The 19,892-nt window shown below is 39.6% G+C and overlaps 1 protein-coding gene across 2 annotated transcripts in view; it reads right to left on the bottom strand.

Moving 5' to 3' along the window:
- The window catches only part of DDIAS (DNA damage induced apoptosis suppressor), a 33,733-nt gene extending 14,524 nt beyond the window's left edge, over window positions 1–19,209 (bottom strand). Inside the window, exons 1-3 of one of the 2 annotated variants that reach the window (XM_074217003.1) lie at window positions 18,822–19,209; window positions 10,664–11,066; window positions 5,134–5,260 (exon numbers count right to left, since the gene is read on the bottom strand). In XM_074217003.1, the coding sequence (XP_074073104.1) occupies window positions 5,134–5,246 (113 nt within the window). In that variant the 5' untranslated portion in view covers window positions 5,247–5,260; window positions 10,664–11,066; window positions 18,822–19,209. The remainder of the gene's footprint in view (window positions 1–5,133; window positions 5,261–10,663; window positions 11,067–18,821) is intronic. The other variant, XM_074217002.1, reaches the window with a different exon arrangement.
- Window positions 19,210–19,892: the final 683 nt, after the last annotated feature.

Below are 19,892 nucleotides of genomic sequence, written 5' to 3'. Positions count from 1 at the left end.
AGAAAGAAAAAGGAAAGGGGGGAATACACCAAGATATTCCATATAATAAGATTTTTCTTTATTACAATGAGCTATTGCAATGATATGGAAGGGGGGAGGCAAGGGGGAATGAAGGAACCTTTGCTCTCATCAGAGGTGGCTAGGAGAGGAAACAGCAAATATACTCAATGGGGTATAGACATCTGGAGTAAGAAGGAGGGGAGAGCAGGGGGAAGGGGTGGGGATGTGAATAAAGGAGGAGAGGATGGACCATGGGGGCAGAGTGGTCAGATATAACACATTTTCTTTTTTACTTCTTGCAAGGGGCTGGGATTGGAAGGCCTGTCCGGGACCATAGGGCCAGGTGGATTCGGGGCCTAAGGGGTGGTATGGGGGCTCAGGGCTTCTTGGCCCCAGGACCAGGGATCTGTCTGCTGCACCACTCAGCGACCCTACAGCAGAGCCAGAGTGAAAGAAGAGAGAAAATATAGTACATGGTAGTGGAGAAATAAGAAAGGAGGGAGTTGTGATCAGCAATGGCAACAGTGGAAAAATATGGAAGTAACTTTTGTGATGGACTTATCATAAAGAATGTGATCCACCCGTGACAGAGTTGTTGGTGTTGGAACAAAGACTGAAGCATATTTTTTGTTATTATTATTTGGGGGAGGGTGCAGGGTAAGTGGGGCTGGGTGGCCTGCCTGGGGCCACATAGCAGGGTGATCTTTGGGTGCCTGGGGCCGGATTTGGACTCAGGTGCTCCTGGCTCAAGGGCTAATGCTCTGTCTGCCACCCAGGCACCCTACTATTATTACTACTTTATTTTATTTTGGGTCTTTTTTTCTCTTCTTTTTTGGTTTTTGCAGGGCAGCGGGGATCGGGTGGCTTGCATGTCACACGGCTGGGTGATTGTTGGGTTTACGAGGCTGGATATGGACTTGGGTGCTCGTGGCTCCAGGGCTGGTGCTTCGTCCATTGTGCCACCTGGCCATACCTACAATTATTACTATTATTTTTTTTAATTTTAATTTTTTTCTCTCCCCTTTACTTTTTTTGCCCAAGCAAGTCTATCTATATTCATGGGGGGAGGGTATTTTGTTTACTTGTAAACAAGAATATTTTATTAATGTAAAAAAAAATTTGTACAAAATGAGAATAAAAAATAAATTAAAAAAAGAACAGAAGAGGATTATATGAAACTGTGAATACATTATAGCATTTATATTTTTATTATATGCAGCTTGCTTTGATAATCATTTATCAATCTATGATTTTTGAATTGAATTGCCTTTCATTTTGTCCCTGACATATTTACTGAGAACGGGTAGGTTTTTTAGTATTTCATCCCCAGAGTAAAATACTAAAATTTTTCTTTTCTCTTTTTCCTCCATCTCCCAAAATCTTTTCTCTCTCTAACCTGAGGACTTTCATTTCTGGGCAACCCCCACCATATATTTTTGAGGGACAAAAGGAAAAAAATCAAGGTGATTTCCTTCCATTATCAATCACCTCAGTCTTACTTGACATAACCTTAGTTGGGTTCTTCAAGTTTAACTATCCCATTCTATTCTTATTGATTCCTTGGCATATCTGCCCTCTAGCATTAAGTATTTATTAAGTACTTACCAAGTACTGAACATTGTGCTAAGCACTGGGATACAAAAATTGTCCTTCTCATGGAGCTTAAAGTCTAAAGAGGGAGACATGTAAACTATGTACAAATAAAACTCAGAATAAAACTGAAAAGTAAGGCACTAGCATTAAACTAGACTGGAAAATGTTTCTTGAACAAGGTGGGACTTAAATGAAACCAGAATTCAGGGGGTGTAGGGGAAGAAAATTCCAAGAATGGGGGGGGGGGATCATAGAATATTTGGAGAAGAATGGATAGCTTCTTATTCTGTGAGTCTTAGCAAAGACTCCCAATTTCTCTTTTCTTTAAGATTGTTCTTTCTTAGGGGCAGCTAGATGGCACAGTAGATAGAGCACCGGCCCTGGAGTCAGGAGTACCTGAGTTCAAATCTGGCCTCTGACACATAATAATTACCTAGCTGCGTGGCCTTGGGCAAGCCACTTAACCCCATGTACCTGGCAAAAAAACTAAAAAAAAAAAAGACTTCTTTTTTGTCACCTATCCTTTTTCCCTCTGGTCATAAAGTAAAAAAGGTATGCACATTGTTCACAAGGGTCAGTCCCTCTCTCTGGGCCCGTGATCCCAGTCATCTGACTTCTACAACTACCTTGTTCCAGTTATTAACTCTCATGTATTATTTTTTAGTTTTTTTTTTTAGTTTTTGCAAGGCAAACGGGGTTAAGTGGCTTGCCCAATGCCACACAGCTAGGTAATTATTAAGTGTCTGAGACTGGATTTGAACCCGGGTACTCCTAACTTCAAGGCTGGTGCTTTATCCACTACGCCACCTAGCCGTCCCCTCATGTATTTTCAATTTCTCCCTCTCCACTCTTATTTGCCTACAGACCCAATGAGGCTTCCTGAATCTTAAAAAAATCCTTCCCTTGCCCATGTTCATCTACTTGATTGTCTACAACATCTCTCACATATTACTTATTCTTTATTCTCACTGCAAAAGTTCCAAGTACAAGTGCTCCTTACCACCTAAATTAATCTTCTTCACACATAGATCTTTAGTTAAGAGTCTTCTGACAAAAAATCTTCTGAAGTTCCTGATTATTCCCCCCACCCACCCCAGGACATTTAAAGTCCTTTACAATCTGGTATGACTCCATTCTTTGTAGACAACTCATATACTATCCTCCTGTACTAAGCTCCAGCAAGACTGAACTACTTTGCACCTCTATTCCTTTGCTCACCTTCCCCCCCATTCTGGGAAAGTCTGCTTTTTTTCTTTTTTGCCAACTGAATTTGTAGTCATCCTTTAAACTCTAGATGAAGTCTACCTCCTCTATGAAGCCTTCCCTGTGCCTTTCTATTAGAAATAACCTCCCCCCCCTTTTTTTATTTTTGCACGGCAATAGGATTAAGTGACTTGCCCAAGGTCACACAGCCAAGCAAGTGTCTGAGGTCAGATTTGAACTCATGTCCTTCTGACTCAAGGTTCGGTGCTCTAGCCACTGTGCCATCTAGCTGCTCCAATAATCTTCCCTTTTGAACATCATATATCACTTTGTTTTTATACCTAATGCATTTATAATACTGTCATAGTTATTTGTACTTGTGTTTTATCCCTGTACTATACTAGAAATTCAGTGTGTACAGTACCTAGCAAAGTGCATTGGTAATAGATTCTTTTAGTTTTTTTTTTCGGGGGGGGGGGGTTCAAGGCAATGGGGTTAAGTGGTTTGCCCAAGGCCACAAAGCTAGGTAATTATTAAGTGTCTGAGGCCATATCTGAACTCAGGTACTCCTGACTCCAGGGCTGGTGCTCTATCCACTGCGCCACCTAGCTGCCCCTGTAAATAGGTTCTTAATTAAAATTGATTAATGGAAGAATTCTAAATTGATAGTAAAATGCAAATGGCTAAGAGCTTGTAAATATGGGCTTTAAGGCAAAAGATTTAAATGACCTGAAGGATATGTAAGAGATCTCTTTCAATCTAAGATGGTCACCAATGATCATCTAGTGGAGTGTGATCAGGATGGTAAAGGGTCACTCCATGTTGGAGGGAATAACTGAAAAAACTAGGGATGTTTAGAGTGAAAGTCATCTTCTAGACTCAAACTCTATTATTTTAAGTGAAATTATCTAAAGACTAGACTGACTCCAAAGAAAGAGTTTTTGACTCAGAAGACCTGGGTACAAATCTAGCTTCTGACATTCCTTACCTATGTGACTTTGAGCAAGTTACAACTTATTAAGGCCTCAGTTTTTCATCTGCAAAATGAGAAGCTATGATTCTAAAAGGGAATAAACTTACTGTAAAAGGGCAGAATTAGAACAAATGGATAGAAATTAAGAGAAGTAGATTTTGGTTCAAAATCAAAAATAACTTCCTAGTAGTCACACAATTATCTAATAATGGAACAGGCTTCTTCATAAGGCAATAATGTAGCTGGAGGTGTTCAAGTACAAGCTAGATAAGCATTCATCAGGGATATTGCTGTATAGATTTCTATACAAGAGATGCAACTATCTCATTTACCCCTTTCATCACCAAGATCTTGTAAGAGGATAAATGGTACAAAAAACTTATCCTGAAAATAGTAGTTTCTGTTGACTGATTCTTTTTTTTTTTCTTTTTGCAAGGCAAATGGAGTTTAAGTGGCTTGCCCAAAGCCACACAGCTAGGTAATTATTAAGTGTCTGAGACTGGATTTGAACTCAAGTACTCCTGACTCCAGGGCCGGTGCTTTATCCACTGCGCCACCTAGCTGCCCCCTGTTGACTGATTCTTATAGAGCTTGGAGGTGGAGAGAAGAAACAGAGACAAAAAAATATGAAAGCCCTGAAAGTGCCAAGATGTTACTAAACGATCAGCTCTATTTTCAAGTACTCATGACTGATTTTTAGTGTTTCATTCACACTTTTTGATGAACACGAATGTTCATCTCCACATTAGTCGGCTGAAGTCTGACCTGCCCAGAGAGCAAGATAAAACTATTTGGGTCAAACAGGAATTGAATCTAAAAATTGACTAAGTTAAAAACTGAGGGAAGAAAAAAATTAGCTCAAATTTTATGGCTGCTAACTAAAACTTAAGAGCTTAAAGAAAATTCTTAGAAAATTAGTGATGTTGAAAATTTTGAGTCTTTTTATTATGTACTTCTGAAGATGCCAGAATGTGGAACTCTCCTACAAAAATAAGTAGACTAGGTAGAAGTAGAAGTGAGAAACTGTTTTTTCCTCATTGACTACAATTAATCTACCAAGTAAGAAAAACAGAAAACAAAAGATAAGTACCTTATAAATGGAATATTTTATCTTAAAAAGCAAGGTTCGAGGATTATGTGTTTTATGTACTTAAGAGGTCCAACTCCTTGTTTTACATAAAAGGAACATCTTAAATATCTGAAGTAAATGCATATGGAGTGTGAACATTTTGCCACACATGCACTTTAAAATTTATATATTTTTTTTTATTCTTAGGGTTCCTTCCCTATTAAACTGTTTCAAACTGCTCTTATCTCCTGATTCAACCCCGCCCCCCCAAATCAGACTATTTATCCAAAATTACCTTTTAGAAACCAGGATTACTCTAGAAAAACACCTCTGACATGATGGATAGATGAAACTGGAGTTTTGAACAGCAACTATAGAGGCAATGAGAAACTTTCTTCTTCTATTCATGTGTTCAGTTTGTTCTATGAGAAAAAAAACATCTTCTGTAAGTAAATGGCAAATTATATCCTAATTATAGAAACTTTAAAATTCTGTACATATAAATTTATGGAAATGAACCCATACCAGGTCCTAGATTTGAATCCTGACTCTTCAATTATGACCTTGGAGATCTAGAACAAGTGTTTTAAACATTCTAAGTTTTTTTTTGTGTTCTTGCTTTTAAAATGAGGTTAGACTATGAGATCTTACATTTACATATAATATATATTTTTCTCAATGAGAGGTAAAAATAATTTTTAATATATATATTTTTTAATATTTTGGGTTCCAAATTTCCTCTTCCTCCTCCCCTCCTCCTCATTGAGAAAGCAAGCAATTTTATATATATTATACAGGCATAGAAAACCTATTTCCATATTAGTCATATTGCAAAAGAAAATACAGACCAAAACAAAATAATAAAAATGAAGTTTTAAAAAAGTATGTTTTGATCTATATTTAGACTACATAAGTTTTTTCTTTGTAGGTGGATAGCATTTTTCAATATAAGTCATTCTTAGATGATCACTGTACAATATTGCTATCACTGTTATGAGTTTCTGGTTTTGTTCACTTTGCATCAGTTTGTGGTGGTAGTGATAGAAGTAAACCAGGACTGGGAGAATGATCGTGGTATTCTTTTTTTTTTTTGGTAAGGCAATGGGGTTAAGTGACTTGCCCAAGTTCACACAGCTAGGTAATTATTAAGTGTCTAAGGTCAAATTTGAACTCAGGTCCTTCTGACTTCAGAGCTGGCATTCTATCCGCTGCACCACCTAGCTGCCCTGATTGTGGTATTCTTAACTACTAGGGAACTAAGGAAGAGGGGAAAGACTGGGGAAAAAGAAAATGTGTTTAGTTTTGGACATAATGAGTTTAAGATTTTTATGGGACAGTTTGAGATACAAGAAGGAGGTCAGCAGAGAAATTAGGACTAGATAAGTAGATCTGAGAACCATCTACCCAAAGATGATCACTGAATCTATGGAAGCTAATGAGATAATACAATGAATGGATAAGAGGGGCCAGGGCAGAGTCTTGAGCTAGCAGATGTGACCAGCAAAGGCGACTGAGGAAGAATAATCAAGTAGGTAGGAGAATCAAGAAAATGTAGTAGAAAACCAAGAGAGAAGAGTATATTAAAGAGAAGAGAGTGAGCAACAGCTGCAAAGGCTGTATTTTGTTGGGATCAAGGTGCAGTGTGTCTGATTGGGACTGATCAGACTTACAGGAGCTCAGAAAGCTCTACCAAAGATCAGGCACAAACAATCCAGGGGAACATTCTGAATGGAAATATCTCTAAATTTACATATCTTATGTTTCTTTTGTTACAGGGTTTCTTGTCCATAAGTGTGGACACATTCCACGACCAATGGTGAATAGGAATCATTCTCCATCACTTCTAGGTAGGGGTCCCACAGTGGATGGTGTGAGTGAATTTCATTATGCTATGTTCAAGGTTACCCAGATAGCTAGCAAGGGGCAGAGGCAGGAGAAGAACCCTCTGGCTGTAAATCTGAGGCTTTTTCAGTACTACTTGCTCTCTACTTTCTTGGCTTCCTCTTCTTGGAACCTCTGGATCCCTTCAAGACTGAAATCTAGTGCTTTAAGAGGCCTCTCCCAACTCTTTTTTAAAATTTTTTTTAAGTTTCTTTTTTTGCAAGGCAAATGGGGTTAAGTGGCTTGCCCAAGGCCACACAGCTAGGCAATTATTAAGTGTCTGAGACCGGATTTGAACCCAGGTACTCCTGACTCCAAGGCCGGTGCTTTATCCACTACGCCACCTAGCCGCCCCCCCAACTCTTAATAAATACACTTATACGTATTTATTAAGCATCTACTATGTACTAGGCAGTGTGCTAGTGCTAAGAAAAGGCAAAAACCTCTTAAGCTCTTAAGAAGCTCTCAGTCTAATGGAGAAGATAACAGGCACACAACCATGTACAGTAAATTAGTTATTTATGGTATAAATCTGAAGTGATTAATAGAGAGAACACAAGGGCAGGAAGAGGGATCCAGAAAGGTTTCTTGAAGGATGTCAGGGAAGTTAGGAGGTGAGGAGTGAATCCCAGATATGGGAAAAGTCAGTGAAAATGCCCAGAATTGGAAGATGATGTGTTTTGTTTGTGAGAAATAACAAGGAGGCCAGTATCAACATATCAAAGAGTAAGGAAGATAAGAGTAAGAGTAAGGTTTACATGGGTAAGAAGTATGCCTGTACTTAAGGTGTATGAAGACTGGGAAAGTAGGAGAGGACTGGGGGTGGAGGAGAAGGGGCTTTGAATGACAAGGTTTTATATTGGATCCTGAAGGAGATAGGGAGCCACTGGAGTTTACTCATTTTTTGGGGGGTGGGGGATGGGGATGAAGGAGGTATCAGGCAAATCAATTCAACAATTAAGTGGCAGACAGACTGGAATGGAGAAGAGATGAGGGATATAAATGGAAAGCTACTGCAAGAGTGAGGTGGTCCCACACCAAGACGGTAGCAGTTTCAAGAGAGAAGGAAGAGGCAAAATGCACAGAACTTGGTAATCAGTTGATAGTCCTCTCTTCCTCTCCTTCTCCCTATAAAGGTTTAAAGCTGAAATGAATCTTAATGGTTGTCTAGTAAAAACAATTCATTTTACAGATTAGAAATCTGAGCCTAGAGATATGACTCATCTAATACGACACATAAGTATTTGAATTTAATCTCTGATTTTGCATCTAGTGTTTTTGCCCAAATGATTGCCTATATACTTTGAGTATAAATTGTATTTTTTTTAAAGTTTTTGCAAGGCAAAAGGGTTAAGTGGTTTGCCCAAGGCCACACAGCTAGACAATTAAGTGTCTGAGGCCGGATTTGAACTCGGGTACTCCTGGCTCCAGGGCCAGTGCTCTATCCACTGCACCACCTAGCTGCCCCTTTTTAATTTTTTTTTTTAAGTGAGTATAAATTGTCTAGCTCCCAGTAGAATGTAAAGTCCTTGAAGGTGGGGAATGTTTTGTTTTTGTCTGTGCTATAAGCAGCTAGCTTACATGGGGAGTGCTTCCTTACTAAGTGTTTACTGAATTACAGTTAAAAAATTAACCAGTCTTGTTTCTGATTTTTCCATACCCTATAGAATGTATCCTTTTAAGAAACATTCATTTAGGCTACCTCACTTCCCATTATTTTTGCTTATAGTACCTTTCTCAAACTCTCCTTCCCTTCTTCCTTTAGCAAATATCTTGACTCCTTTTTAGTACAAAACAAAGTCCCTCCCACAACCCCCCCCATAAAATTTCAGCAGATTGTTCACTTCATCCCATGCCTCTAGATGAACATCTTGTTTCTATTTAATTTTGATAGGCAGTTTTCCTTTGGTTTATATTTTCTCTACATGTGGGCAGGATTTAATATTATCATAAATCTCCCTATATTGTATTATAAACTATGGAAAGAATGACAACAAAATGTATAAAATCCTAGGCCAATAAAATATGTATGGGGCAGTTAGATGGTGTATTAGATGTAGCACTTGGGAAGATTCAAGTTCAAAGTGACTTCAGACACTTCCTGACTGTGTGATGCTGGGCACACATTTCATCTCTGCTTCCTCATCTGCAAAATGGGGATAAGAATAGCTCCTACCTCTCAGGATGTTGTGAGAATCAAATGAGATGATAACCTGGAGCCTGGCACATAATAGTTGTTACATAGATGTTAGTTATTGTCATTATTACCACTACTATTATTATGTTTTCACAACCACTACAACTACTGAAGTTTATATTGGGCTACCCTACAACAACTCTGTGAAACAATAATGCCACAGTTCAATTTAGATTATAGCATCTCAATAGTGACTATATCTCAATGGAGATTTAAGTAAATTTGAGTTTTTTCCTTCATTCTTCACACATTAATCACAATAAGCATGTTTTTATTAACAAATAATTATTTGACCTCTTAGGTTATGCAATGATTCCTCTCTTTGGTGGGGTTGGGGCACAAAAAGGAATAAAAAGAGAAGTTATCAAGGGTTTAGAATCCACTTAGGGATACAAAAGAAAAGACATAAAGGGCTGAGTATGATCTACAAAAAGATCCCAATAATAGTGCTGAACATTAGAGCCCCCCTGATCTGACAAATAATTTACAGAGCTAGAGGCCCAAACAGCAGACTATGTAGGCTGTGGAGAGGCCCGGCTGCCCTCTGGTGGACCAAATAAGGCATAGGCTTTAGAGGTGGATCAGTAATTCTCATTTTAGATAAGGAAAAGAAAGTAGAGGTGAAATGACAAGTCAACATAGCTATTTAATATCTGAAGGGAACTTTGAATTCAGGTCTTTCCAACCAAATCTCTTGCATTATCTATAACTCCATGTGGCTTCTCCAAATCCTCATATAAAAATGATTCTCAGAATGTAAAAGTTCATTTTCAGAAAACTGAATAAAGGATATTAATGTAGAAGAGGCCTGAGAGGTCATCTAATTTCACTTTTTTTTTAATTTTGCAGATTGGGAAACTGGTACTTGCTCAAAGTCATATAGGTAGTAAGTAAAGGCTGAATGTATACCCAAATCTGACTCTTTCCAACATTTCCACGTCACCTCTATTATTGGAAGCCACACAAGGATTAATTAGCAAAGCCAGGATTCAAACCCAAGTTCTCTGATGCCAAATCTTGTGTTCTTTTCAATGTCAAACCTAGATTCCACTATCTAGTCCTTGAACTGTTATCTTTTTTCCTTAGGTAGAATTTCTGAGGTCAGAAATATAAGAATTTAGGGGTGGGGCATGATTTAATATGAGGTGTATGGTTAACCATTTTAAGAGAAGAACAGAATCTCAGTTCCCATAATTGCTAATCATGGCTAGTCTCTATACAACCACCCCCTACCCTTCATCATTACAGTCCAATACCACCTCCCCAACTCCAAGTATCCATTCTTCTCCCTTCTAACACTGAAGTTGGCCCTTTAGTCCGGTCTTATCTGATTTAACCCCTAATGGAACACCTACAACTACAGTCCTGAAGGTATCATTGGGAAATTCCATCTCCTTGTCCCATCAACATACCCACTAAGGGAAGGAAAAAAAATATTAATGAGGTACCTAATTGGAAAGTAAAGGATATATAAGACAATACAACAGAAAAAGGACTGGTATTCAGGAAAATTGACTCTAATAACTTAAGTAGCTGTATAACTTTGTTAAGTCAACTTACCTCTCTGATTCTCAGTTTCTTCATCGATCCCAAGAGGGGACTAGACTAGCTTATCACATAACAATAGAGGTAGCTAGATTGGTCCAGTGTATCAAACAATGGCTTTGGAGTCAGAAGGACCCGAGTTCAAATCCAATCTCAAACATTTGACACTTACTAGATGTGTAACTTTGGGAAAGTCACTTACCCCTGATTGCCTCACATACAAGACCATCTCCAGTTGTCCTGATTTATATCTGGTCACTGGACCTAGATGGTTCCAGAAGAGAAAGTGAGGCTGGTGACTTAGCACAGCTCCCTCCCCACCCCTCTTCAAATCCAATTCATGTGCTTGGCATGATATCACCTCCCTGATGTCATGGTCCTCTTCAAGAATTCAGAATAAACATCATCATCAACATAGCCATGATCTCGTAGATATGGACATTCTCTCCATCTGGGGAAGCTACAAGTTACCAATGTCTTCCTATTTGGTATAGTTCATAACTTTCCATAAGTCTTTGGTAGAGGGTAGACTTATTGCTTGTAGAGAATCCTTGTTCCAATATCCTTTGCCCTCGTCTGATTACATTTGGTCCCCAGTCATATGTCTATAATGATATTGTATTTATACATCCATTAAGCATTTCTCCATTGCCCTGTTGGTCACAAGTAGTTTTGCTTTTTCAGAGACATGTTTTGAAATTGTATAGAAGTGGGGCGGCTAGGTGGTGCAGTGGATAGAACACTAGCCCTGGCCTCAGATGTTTAATAATTACCTAGTTGTGTGATCTTGGGCAAGTCATTAAACCCCACTGCCTTGCAAACCCCCTCCCCCCCCAAAAGAAATCATATAGAAGCAATGAAAGATGACTGATAAGGAAAAGATGGGTTTTTATTTTAAAGAGCAGCTTTTGATTCTCCAAAATACCACATAATTCCCGAAATACAATTTAGCCCATTCTTCTTAGTTCTCATTTTCTTTAATTCCAGTGGATTGTTCCTGCTGTGAAATCTGTTGTGTGGAATCTTCATTGAATCATATTCTCTATTTCATGTTAATAATGTTAATAGATCTTATCTTGTCCTGATGTTAAGCTTTTTTATTAAACAAATCTGAATTTGTTCAGAGATCAGCTCCAAGGACACGCATTAACAACTAATTCCAGTTTTTGCAAAAATTAGTCATAATAGAGCTGTTGACCTAAAAGGAAGTCTTTCAGTGATCTTGGAAGGCATCACCAACAAACATCACAGTAAATAGCATGACTAGTAAATCAAAATTATCTCCCAAGTCCCCACCAGTCCCACATCCTATGACGCTATGTACTCGGCTCTGCCCAAGTGTTCTATGCTAGTGTAAAGGCAGCATGGCAGAGCAAGGAGAATGCTGGATGGACTTCAAATGAGGAAGATGAGGGTTTGAATCCCCTTCACCCCTACTCCCAACATTCATTAATCTTATGACCATAGGTTAAGTCTGAATCTCAGTTTCCTCAATCATATCTGAGGTACTTACTTCACAGGATGATGTGAGGTTCAAATGAAATAAGAAAAGAGCTTAACATACCTTATGAAAGTATTTAACTATCAGCTGGTTTTAGGTGGGCTCTGCCAATAGGATATGGAGAAGACACTGAAGAAAATAAAAGGTTTTTCCTTAGAGGCTTTTAAAATACAGATGATGAAGAAGAATGAACACAAATAAGAAACTGAAAAATATCACCAAGCAGCATATCAATATGTGCATTATACTATCAAGCTAGTGTGGTAGGGTGATAGGAGAACTGGGCTCACAATTAAGACTTACCACTTAGTAGCACTATGATCTTAAAAAATTTTTTTTATTCATTTTGTTAATTATTTGAAAAAGTTTTGCAAATATTCTTTTAAAAAAAATTTTACATTCCAAATTCTCTCCCTCCTTCCACCACTTGAGAATGTAAGCAATATGATACTGGTTATGCATGTGAATCATGCAAAACATGTTTTCATATTGGTCATATTGCAAAAGAAAACACACAAAAAACCCCCAAGAAAAATAAAATAAAGCATTAAAAAATATAATTTAATCTGTTCTTAGAGTTAATCAATTCTCTTTTTGGAGGTAATCTTGGATCACAGTCTTTTATCAGAGTAGTTAAGTCCTTCACAGTTGATCACTGTTTAATATTAGTAGCAATATAATTTGGGTACATCAATTTACTTCCCTTAGCCTTGATTTCCTAATCTGTAAAACTGGAAAAGATAACCTCTATTCTACCAATCTCACATTGTTGGCAGGCTCAAATCAAGCAATCAATAATTTATTAAATCTCTACTATGTGCCAAGAGGAGAAAGTTAGTTGGCACAGTGGATAGGCTGCTGGGCCTGGCATCAAAAAGACTCATCATCACAAGTTCAAATCTGGTCTCAGATGCTTACTAGTGGGTGATTCTGGGCAAATTACTTAATCCTTAGTTTCTTCATCTTTAAAATGAGCTGTTGAAAGGAGACAGCAAACCACTTCAGTATCTTTGTCAAGAAAACCCTAAGTGAAGTCACAGAGTTGGAAATGACTGAACAACATATGTGCCAGTCATGCTTTTAAGTGATGGAGAGACAAAAAGAGTTAAAGACAGAGTACATTTACTTTTTCTGGGTAGTTGATTCTCAGTTTTGCCTTCCAGAATATCATATTCCAAGCCCTATGAGCTCTTAAGGTAGAAGCTGCTAAATATTGTGTAATCCTGACTGTAGCTCCATGATACTTGAATTGTTTCTTACTGGTTGCTTGTAATGTTTTATCCTTGCCTTGAGAGTTCTGAAATTTGGCCATAATATTCCTGGAAGTTTTCATTTTGGGATCTCTTTCAGGAGGTGACCAGTGGATTCTTTCAATTATTATTTTACCCTCTGCTTCTATGGTATCAGGGCAAATTTCCTGAAGAATTTCTTGAAATGAAGTCTAGAGTCTTTTTTTGGTCATGACTTTCAGGTAGTCCAATAATTTAAAAAGTATCTTTCCTAGATCTGTTTTCCAGATCAGTTTTTTTAATGAAAGATTCCATATTTTCTTCTAGATTTTCATTCTTTTGAGTTTTTTTAATTGTTTCTTGATTTCTCACAAAGTCATAAGCTTCCCTTTAGCTCCATTCTACATTTGAAAGAATTATTTTCTTCAGAGACCTTTTGTAGCTCCTTTTCTATCTGGCCAATTCTGCTTTTAAAGGCATTCTTCTCCACATTGACCTATTGGACTGCTTTTTTCCATGTGACTCAAATTGCTTTTTTGAGATGTTATTTTCTTCAGTATTTTTTTTTGTGTGTGTGTATGTGTGTGTCTCTTTCACCAAGCTGCTGACTTGGTTTTCATGATTTTCCTGCACTGCTCTCATTTCTCTTCCCAATTTTTCCTCTATCTCTCTAGCTTGATTTTCTTTCTCTCTCTTTCTCTCTCTCTCTCTTTTTTAGATTTTTGCAAGGCAAACGGGGTTAAGTGGCTTGCCCAAGGCCACACAGCTAGGTAATTATTAAGTGTCTGAGACTGGATTTGAACCCAGGTACTCCTGACTCCAAGGCCGGTGCTTTATCCACTACGCCACCTAGCAGTCCTAGCTTGATTTTCAAAATCTTTTCTGGGGTTCCTCTATAGTCTGAGACAAATTCATATTTTTCTTGGAGGCTTAAGACATAGAAGCTTTGACTTTGTTATCTTCTAAGTGAGTATGTTGATCCTCTGTAGGACCAAAGTAATTGTCTATGGTTGGATTTTTTTTTATTTTGCTGTTTGCTCATTTCCCCAGCCCATGGCTTGATTTTAATTCTTTGTTAAGGTGGGATCCCTTTTCCAGGGTGGAGGATAGATATACTGTTCTAAGCTTTTGATGGTTTTTGCAACTGTTTTCAGGGACACCTCCCAGGGACCTCACTTCCTCCATCTTTTTTTTTTTTTTTAGGTTTTTGCAAGGCAAAGGAGGTTAAGTGGCTTGCCCAAGGCCACACAGCTAGGTAATTATTAAGTGTCTGAGACGGGATTTGGACCCAGGTACTCCTGACTCCAGGGCTGGTGCTTTATCCACTACGCCACCTAGCCGCCCCCACTTCCTCCATCTTAAGAGAGGGTTTGACTGCTCTCTTGCCTGTGCCCTGGTCTGTGGATGACCACAAGCACTTTCTTCCACCCTGGAATAATGAGGAGGGTCCCTGCTCCACTATGGCAATAAAGCTCTTTTTTTCTGGGGACCCACAGACTGCGACTTGGATCTGAGTATGGGCAAAGTCACAGAGTCTGGCCCCAGGGTTAGCAGAGAGATCTCTCATTCTCCCCTGACCCCCTTACCATCCGTGGGCTGAGTACTCTAGAGAAGTGGCTGTTGAGTGGCTCCCCAGACCTGCTTCTGGTTCCGAGGGCTGGGGCTGCACCAATATCTGTGCTGGACAGGGCTCCATGCTCACTCTAGTCTGGCAGTTTTCCTGCTGCTTTTCCCAGTTGTCCTTGGTAATCCTTAGGCTGAGAAGTCTGAAAACCACTTTTACTGCCACAGACCCAGGCTCCCCACTGTAACTGGACCTTTCCTGCAGATCTCTCAAGTTGTCTTGGGCTAGAAAATTCATCACTCAGTCTTTTGGTGGGCTGTACCACTCTAGAATTTTGTTATAGTCATGATTTAAAGGTATTTGGAGTGGTCTGGGGCAACTTTCCACCTTTGGTGTCCATTTGATTTTTCAACTTTCATTTGTGGCTACAAGAAGCTGTAGCATGTGCAGTAGTCACACTCTGATAAACCATTTTGGTAGAGAAGATAAATCAGATTGAGGTTAACTGATGGCTGATGAATTGGGGGCGGGGGGGTCTATTCCAAGCATATGAAGACTTCCCCTGGGAAATGCGTGTATAACAGTTTGTTGTTCCAATAAGCTTGAAGGTGACTGAATCAGGTGCTGTGAATGCTTGCGGCTGGTAGACATCAAAGATGCCAAGGTCACTGACTGCATCCTGAGCCATCTCTAATTGTCTTGACTTTTTGTCTTCCCTCTGGACTATGATGCTGCAAGGCTGATGTCTTAAGGCAACTGCATCACTAACATCCAATTTATTTCTGAGTCTGATCAGTTACAGTAGGGATAGCACACTGCATCTGGACCCTGACATAGTGATGTCATTTTGGTCCTTTTTGAGCATGAAGGACAACCACCACCACTAGGAGGGTTATGAAGTACTATGCCAAACAGAGCATTTTATATTTGCTCCCAATGGTAACAGAAAGTCACTGTAGTTTACTGAGTAGAGAAGTAGCATGATTGGAAAATAATGTTAGATTGGATTAGAGTAGGGATAGACTTGAGGTGAGCAGACCCAGGAGTGGTGTTATAGAGTTTATGCTGTTCAGAAGCATAAGTATGAGAGCAGTAGGAGTGACAGAGCAGAGAATGGGGCATTTTCTAGAGATGTTATAAAAATGAAATCAAGAGGATTTGGGGGAAGATAATGAGTTCCATTTCAGACTACTGAATTTAAGTTGTCTATCTGATAGCTAGTTCGAGATGGCTGAAGTGCAGTTGGGGATGCAAGACTGGAGATCAGTAGAGTTTGTGACAGGATAGGTAAATTTGAGAATTATCAGCATAGAGATAGTAATTAAACCCACAGGAACTGATGAGAGAGATAAACAGGTGAAGTAGTATATATAGAGAAAAGAGAGGAGGCCTGGGATAGAACCCCTTGAGATACCTATGATTAGATAGCATGATCTGAAAAAAGATTTAGCAAAGAAGACAGATGGAGCAGTCAGACTGCACAAGAACCAGGAAATAATAATATTCTGAAAACCTAGAGAATGAGCTAATGGATGTGAATGTGCTTTAATATCATACATATATATATATATATATATATATATGAGATATTATCACTTCGGGACTTCTTTGTCCTTTTTGAAGAGGATCAATGATATCACAGGTAATATCTTGACTTGTATGTGTGAAATGGACTTAAGTGAGGCAGAGCTGCACAAAGTTGTTAGCCTCACTTTCTCTGAGACATTCAAGTCCAGTGATAGGACAAAAGTCAAAGTGACTGGTGATGGTCAGGATGAAGTGGATGACCTTAGCATCTGCAATGCTTAACCAAGCTCTAAGTGCTCCACTGCATCTTTTCAGCTGCCTTTATTGTCATCTGCCAGGGGAAATCTTCCCCCTAACTTACTAAAGGTTACTCTCAACCTGGTTTATTCTGTCTGCTTGAAACAGTTTATGTGACCACTGTGCTGCTACAGATTCTTGGAACTATAGGTGAGAGAAAGGTGAACCAAAAATACACCAAAGGTGGATTGCAGCCCTGAAAAGGGCTTGGCAAGTCATTGCACCACAGGTACTAGTCCTGAACACACCACACACCTGGAAGGGGCTTCAGGGACAATCAATCTTAGGTTAAGAACTCAAGGGTTCTGTGGACACATTTCAGGGGGTCCATAAATTTGAATGGGAAAAAAATTGCATTTTTTTAATATAAATTTTTTATACTTTCATGTATTTTATTCATTTAATTATTCTGAGTATAGGTTTATAGAGTTCAGCAAACTCCCAAAGACAAAGATGACTCAAAAAAGGTTAATAATCTCTAATCTAGTACAGATGAGAAAAGTGGGCTTTAGAAAATTTATATGAATTTTCTAATGTCAGTAGCAGTGATGGATTTGAACTCTCATCCAATTAGTTTATAAAGTTAGCTATATCCACTCAATTGCCAGGGCCTATCAATTCTGTCTCTGCCATATATCTCCTTTTGATACTATTCTTTCTGCTTTTACTACCATTTAAAGTCATCTTTTCTTGTCTAGATCACTGGAAAAGTCTGTCTTAATTAGTATAAATGCCTCCAATTTATCCAGATCTCTAATTTATCCTTTATATTGAAGAATTTTCCCAAGAAGAAGCAGCCTCAGTGTCAGGAAGATCTGGATTTAAGTCTCACTTTTGTCACATACCTTCAGGTAGCTCTTGTAAAACTCTTAGGTTGTACTGTAAATTCTCATTATGGGTTCCTCAATTCACATTACAAATGTGGATTAAAAACTATTTTAAAACTGCCTTTCCTAATCAAGTCACTTCTTTATTTCACAAACTTTTAGTGACTCTATATTCCCCTTCAAAATAAGATATTTATTAATGCTATTATTCAAAATTTACCATAGGTTCAACCTATCTTTTCAGCCTTATATTTCCATATCCACAGATTTATAGTTCTAGTCATACTAAATTCCTTTTTAACCAAGTTCTCATCGAGTTCCATTCCATAGTCATTGAAGTTCCTTTCTGTCAAAGCCCAATTTAGAATCTGTCTCTTTCATGCAACTTTTCCTCATATTCACCCCTCGAAAAGGAACTGACCCCTTCAAATTTCTCATAATACTTTACCTGAACCTCTCCATTTGAACTTTTTTTGTCATTTCATTCTACCCATTATAAAATTATTTATATGAGTGTTTCTTCTTCATGGTATCTATATTAAATTTCTTCTTCTCAATCTGACAGCAAGGTCTTAAATTGGAGTTAGGAAAGTCTTTAGAAATAATCTAGACTAATGCCTCAATTCACAAATGAAAAATGTAAAACAAAGAGGAAAGAAACTTGTTCCATATCCTACAATTAATAATCTAGGCTAACCCTTCAATTTACAAATGAAAAAACGTAAAACAAAGAGGAAAGCAACTTGTTCAACATCCTACAATTCGTAGCAAGGGTACAGGAGGTGCTGATTCAGTGGTCACTAATCTAACCCTAGATATTTTTCCTTCATTTTCGAAGAAGGTCACAACATCAGGGAAGTGATGCAATGACATGCATATGAATTTGATTTAAGTGAGGGGGATGCTGCCTGTGCTAAGTCACCAGCCTCACTTTCTCTTTTAGAGACATCTGGGTCCAGTGGCCAGATATGAATCGGGATGACTGGAGATGGCTCTGGATTTGAGGCAATCAGGGTTAAGTAACATGTCCAAGGTCACATAGCTGGTAAGTGTCCAAAGCTGGATTTGAACTCATGTTCCTGGCTTCAGGGCAGAGGCTCCCTCTGTGCCACCTATCAGGCCCCTAATCTAGGTCAGTTAACAAATAAAGTAATTTGCTGAATTGCATTCAAAACTTTATTAATAATCATGGCCCACCTTTCTATAACACGCTGGGACATGGATTCTTCTTTTGTATGTTTTTTTTTTTGTTTTTAGTTTTTGCAAGGCAATGGGGTTAAGTGGCTTTCCCAAGGTCACACAGCTAGGTCATTATTAGGTGTCCGAGGCCGCATTTGAACTCAGGTCCTCCTGACTCCAGGGCCGGTGTCTATCCGCCGCACCGTGGCTTCTTTACTAAAGGCAAAACAACTTACCGGGGCCCACGGCCGGCCGGCGGAAGGGCCCGTGTTTTTCCTTCGCGGCCAGAGGCAGGTCCTTTGGGGGTTCAAAGCCCGGCGCTGCCACGCAGCAGGGAGGCCGAGGGCAATCGGTCTCACGCGGGCCTCAACTTTTCCCAAGTGTAAAGGAAGGGGATGGCGCTAGATGGCCCCGGAGGCCTCTCCCGTCGGCCTCCTCCTACAGAAGGGGAAACCGAGGCAGGGAGCCTCCCAGGAGGCCATCGGTTCCCAAGGCCAAGACCGAGCCCTTCCGGTCCTCCCGGACAAGACGTCCGCGCGCGGCCGAGTGGAGGGAAGCCGGAGGAGGAGAGTCAGCGGGGTGGCCGCCGGACGCCAGACCAGGTCGCTCCCTTCAGCTTCGCGTCCCTCACTTCCTCAGTTCCTACCAATAGAATCTCCCGCCAGCCGCTTCTCCGGAAGTGACGCAAGAGGCTCCGGCGCCAGGGAGCCAATCAGAGCACGGGACAGCAAACAAGATCCGCGACGGAGCCTAGGGACGCGTTTTTTGTCGAACGAACCATTCTGCCCACTCCGGAGGGGGTGCGCGAATGAGTCTCCTGCGCCCCCCCCACCCCGAGAGGAATAGTGGTAGAATCCGCGTCGTTCTGGATTTGCCGGGCTCCGAACCATGAGGTCAAACTGGAAACAGTTAAAGACGTTACCTAGGGGGCCCTGGAGTCAGGAGGACCTGGGTTCAAATCCGGTCTCAGACACTTAATAATGACCCAGCTGTGTGGCCTTGGGCAAGCCACTTAACCCCATTGCCTAGCAAAAAAGAAAAAAAAAATAAAAGACACGAGACTAAAAAGACCAACATCTCCCATTGCATCGGGGGCACCTCCAGCTGCCCTGATCCATATCTGGGCAGATGAAAGACAGGCTGGTAACTTTGCACAGCCTTCTCTCACTTAAATCCAATTTACTTGGTTGTCTTTTTCCCCCCATCATGTTTTTTTTTTGTCATCATCAATCTAATATCATGGTCCTCCTCAAAAAGAAGAGGCAAACAACAAAACACAAACACTAAAGCAAGGGACAAAACAACAA

Source organism: Macrotis lagotis, chromosome 1 (assembly GCF_037893015.1).
Source record: "Macrotis lagotis isolate mMagLag1 chromosome 1, bilby.v1.9.chrom.fasta, whole genome shotgun sequence".
NCBI classification, from domain to species: Eukaryota; Metazoa; Chordata; class Mammalia; order Peramelemorphia; family Peramelidae; genus Macrotis; species Macrotis lagotis.
Note: the sequence above shows the minus strand (reverse complement) of the source record. Positions and strands in the feature narration are given on the sequence as shown.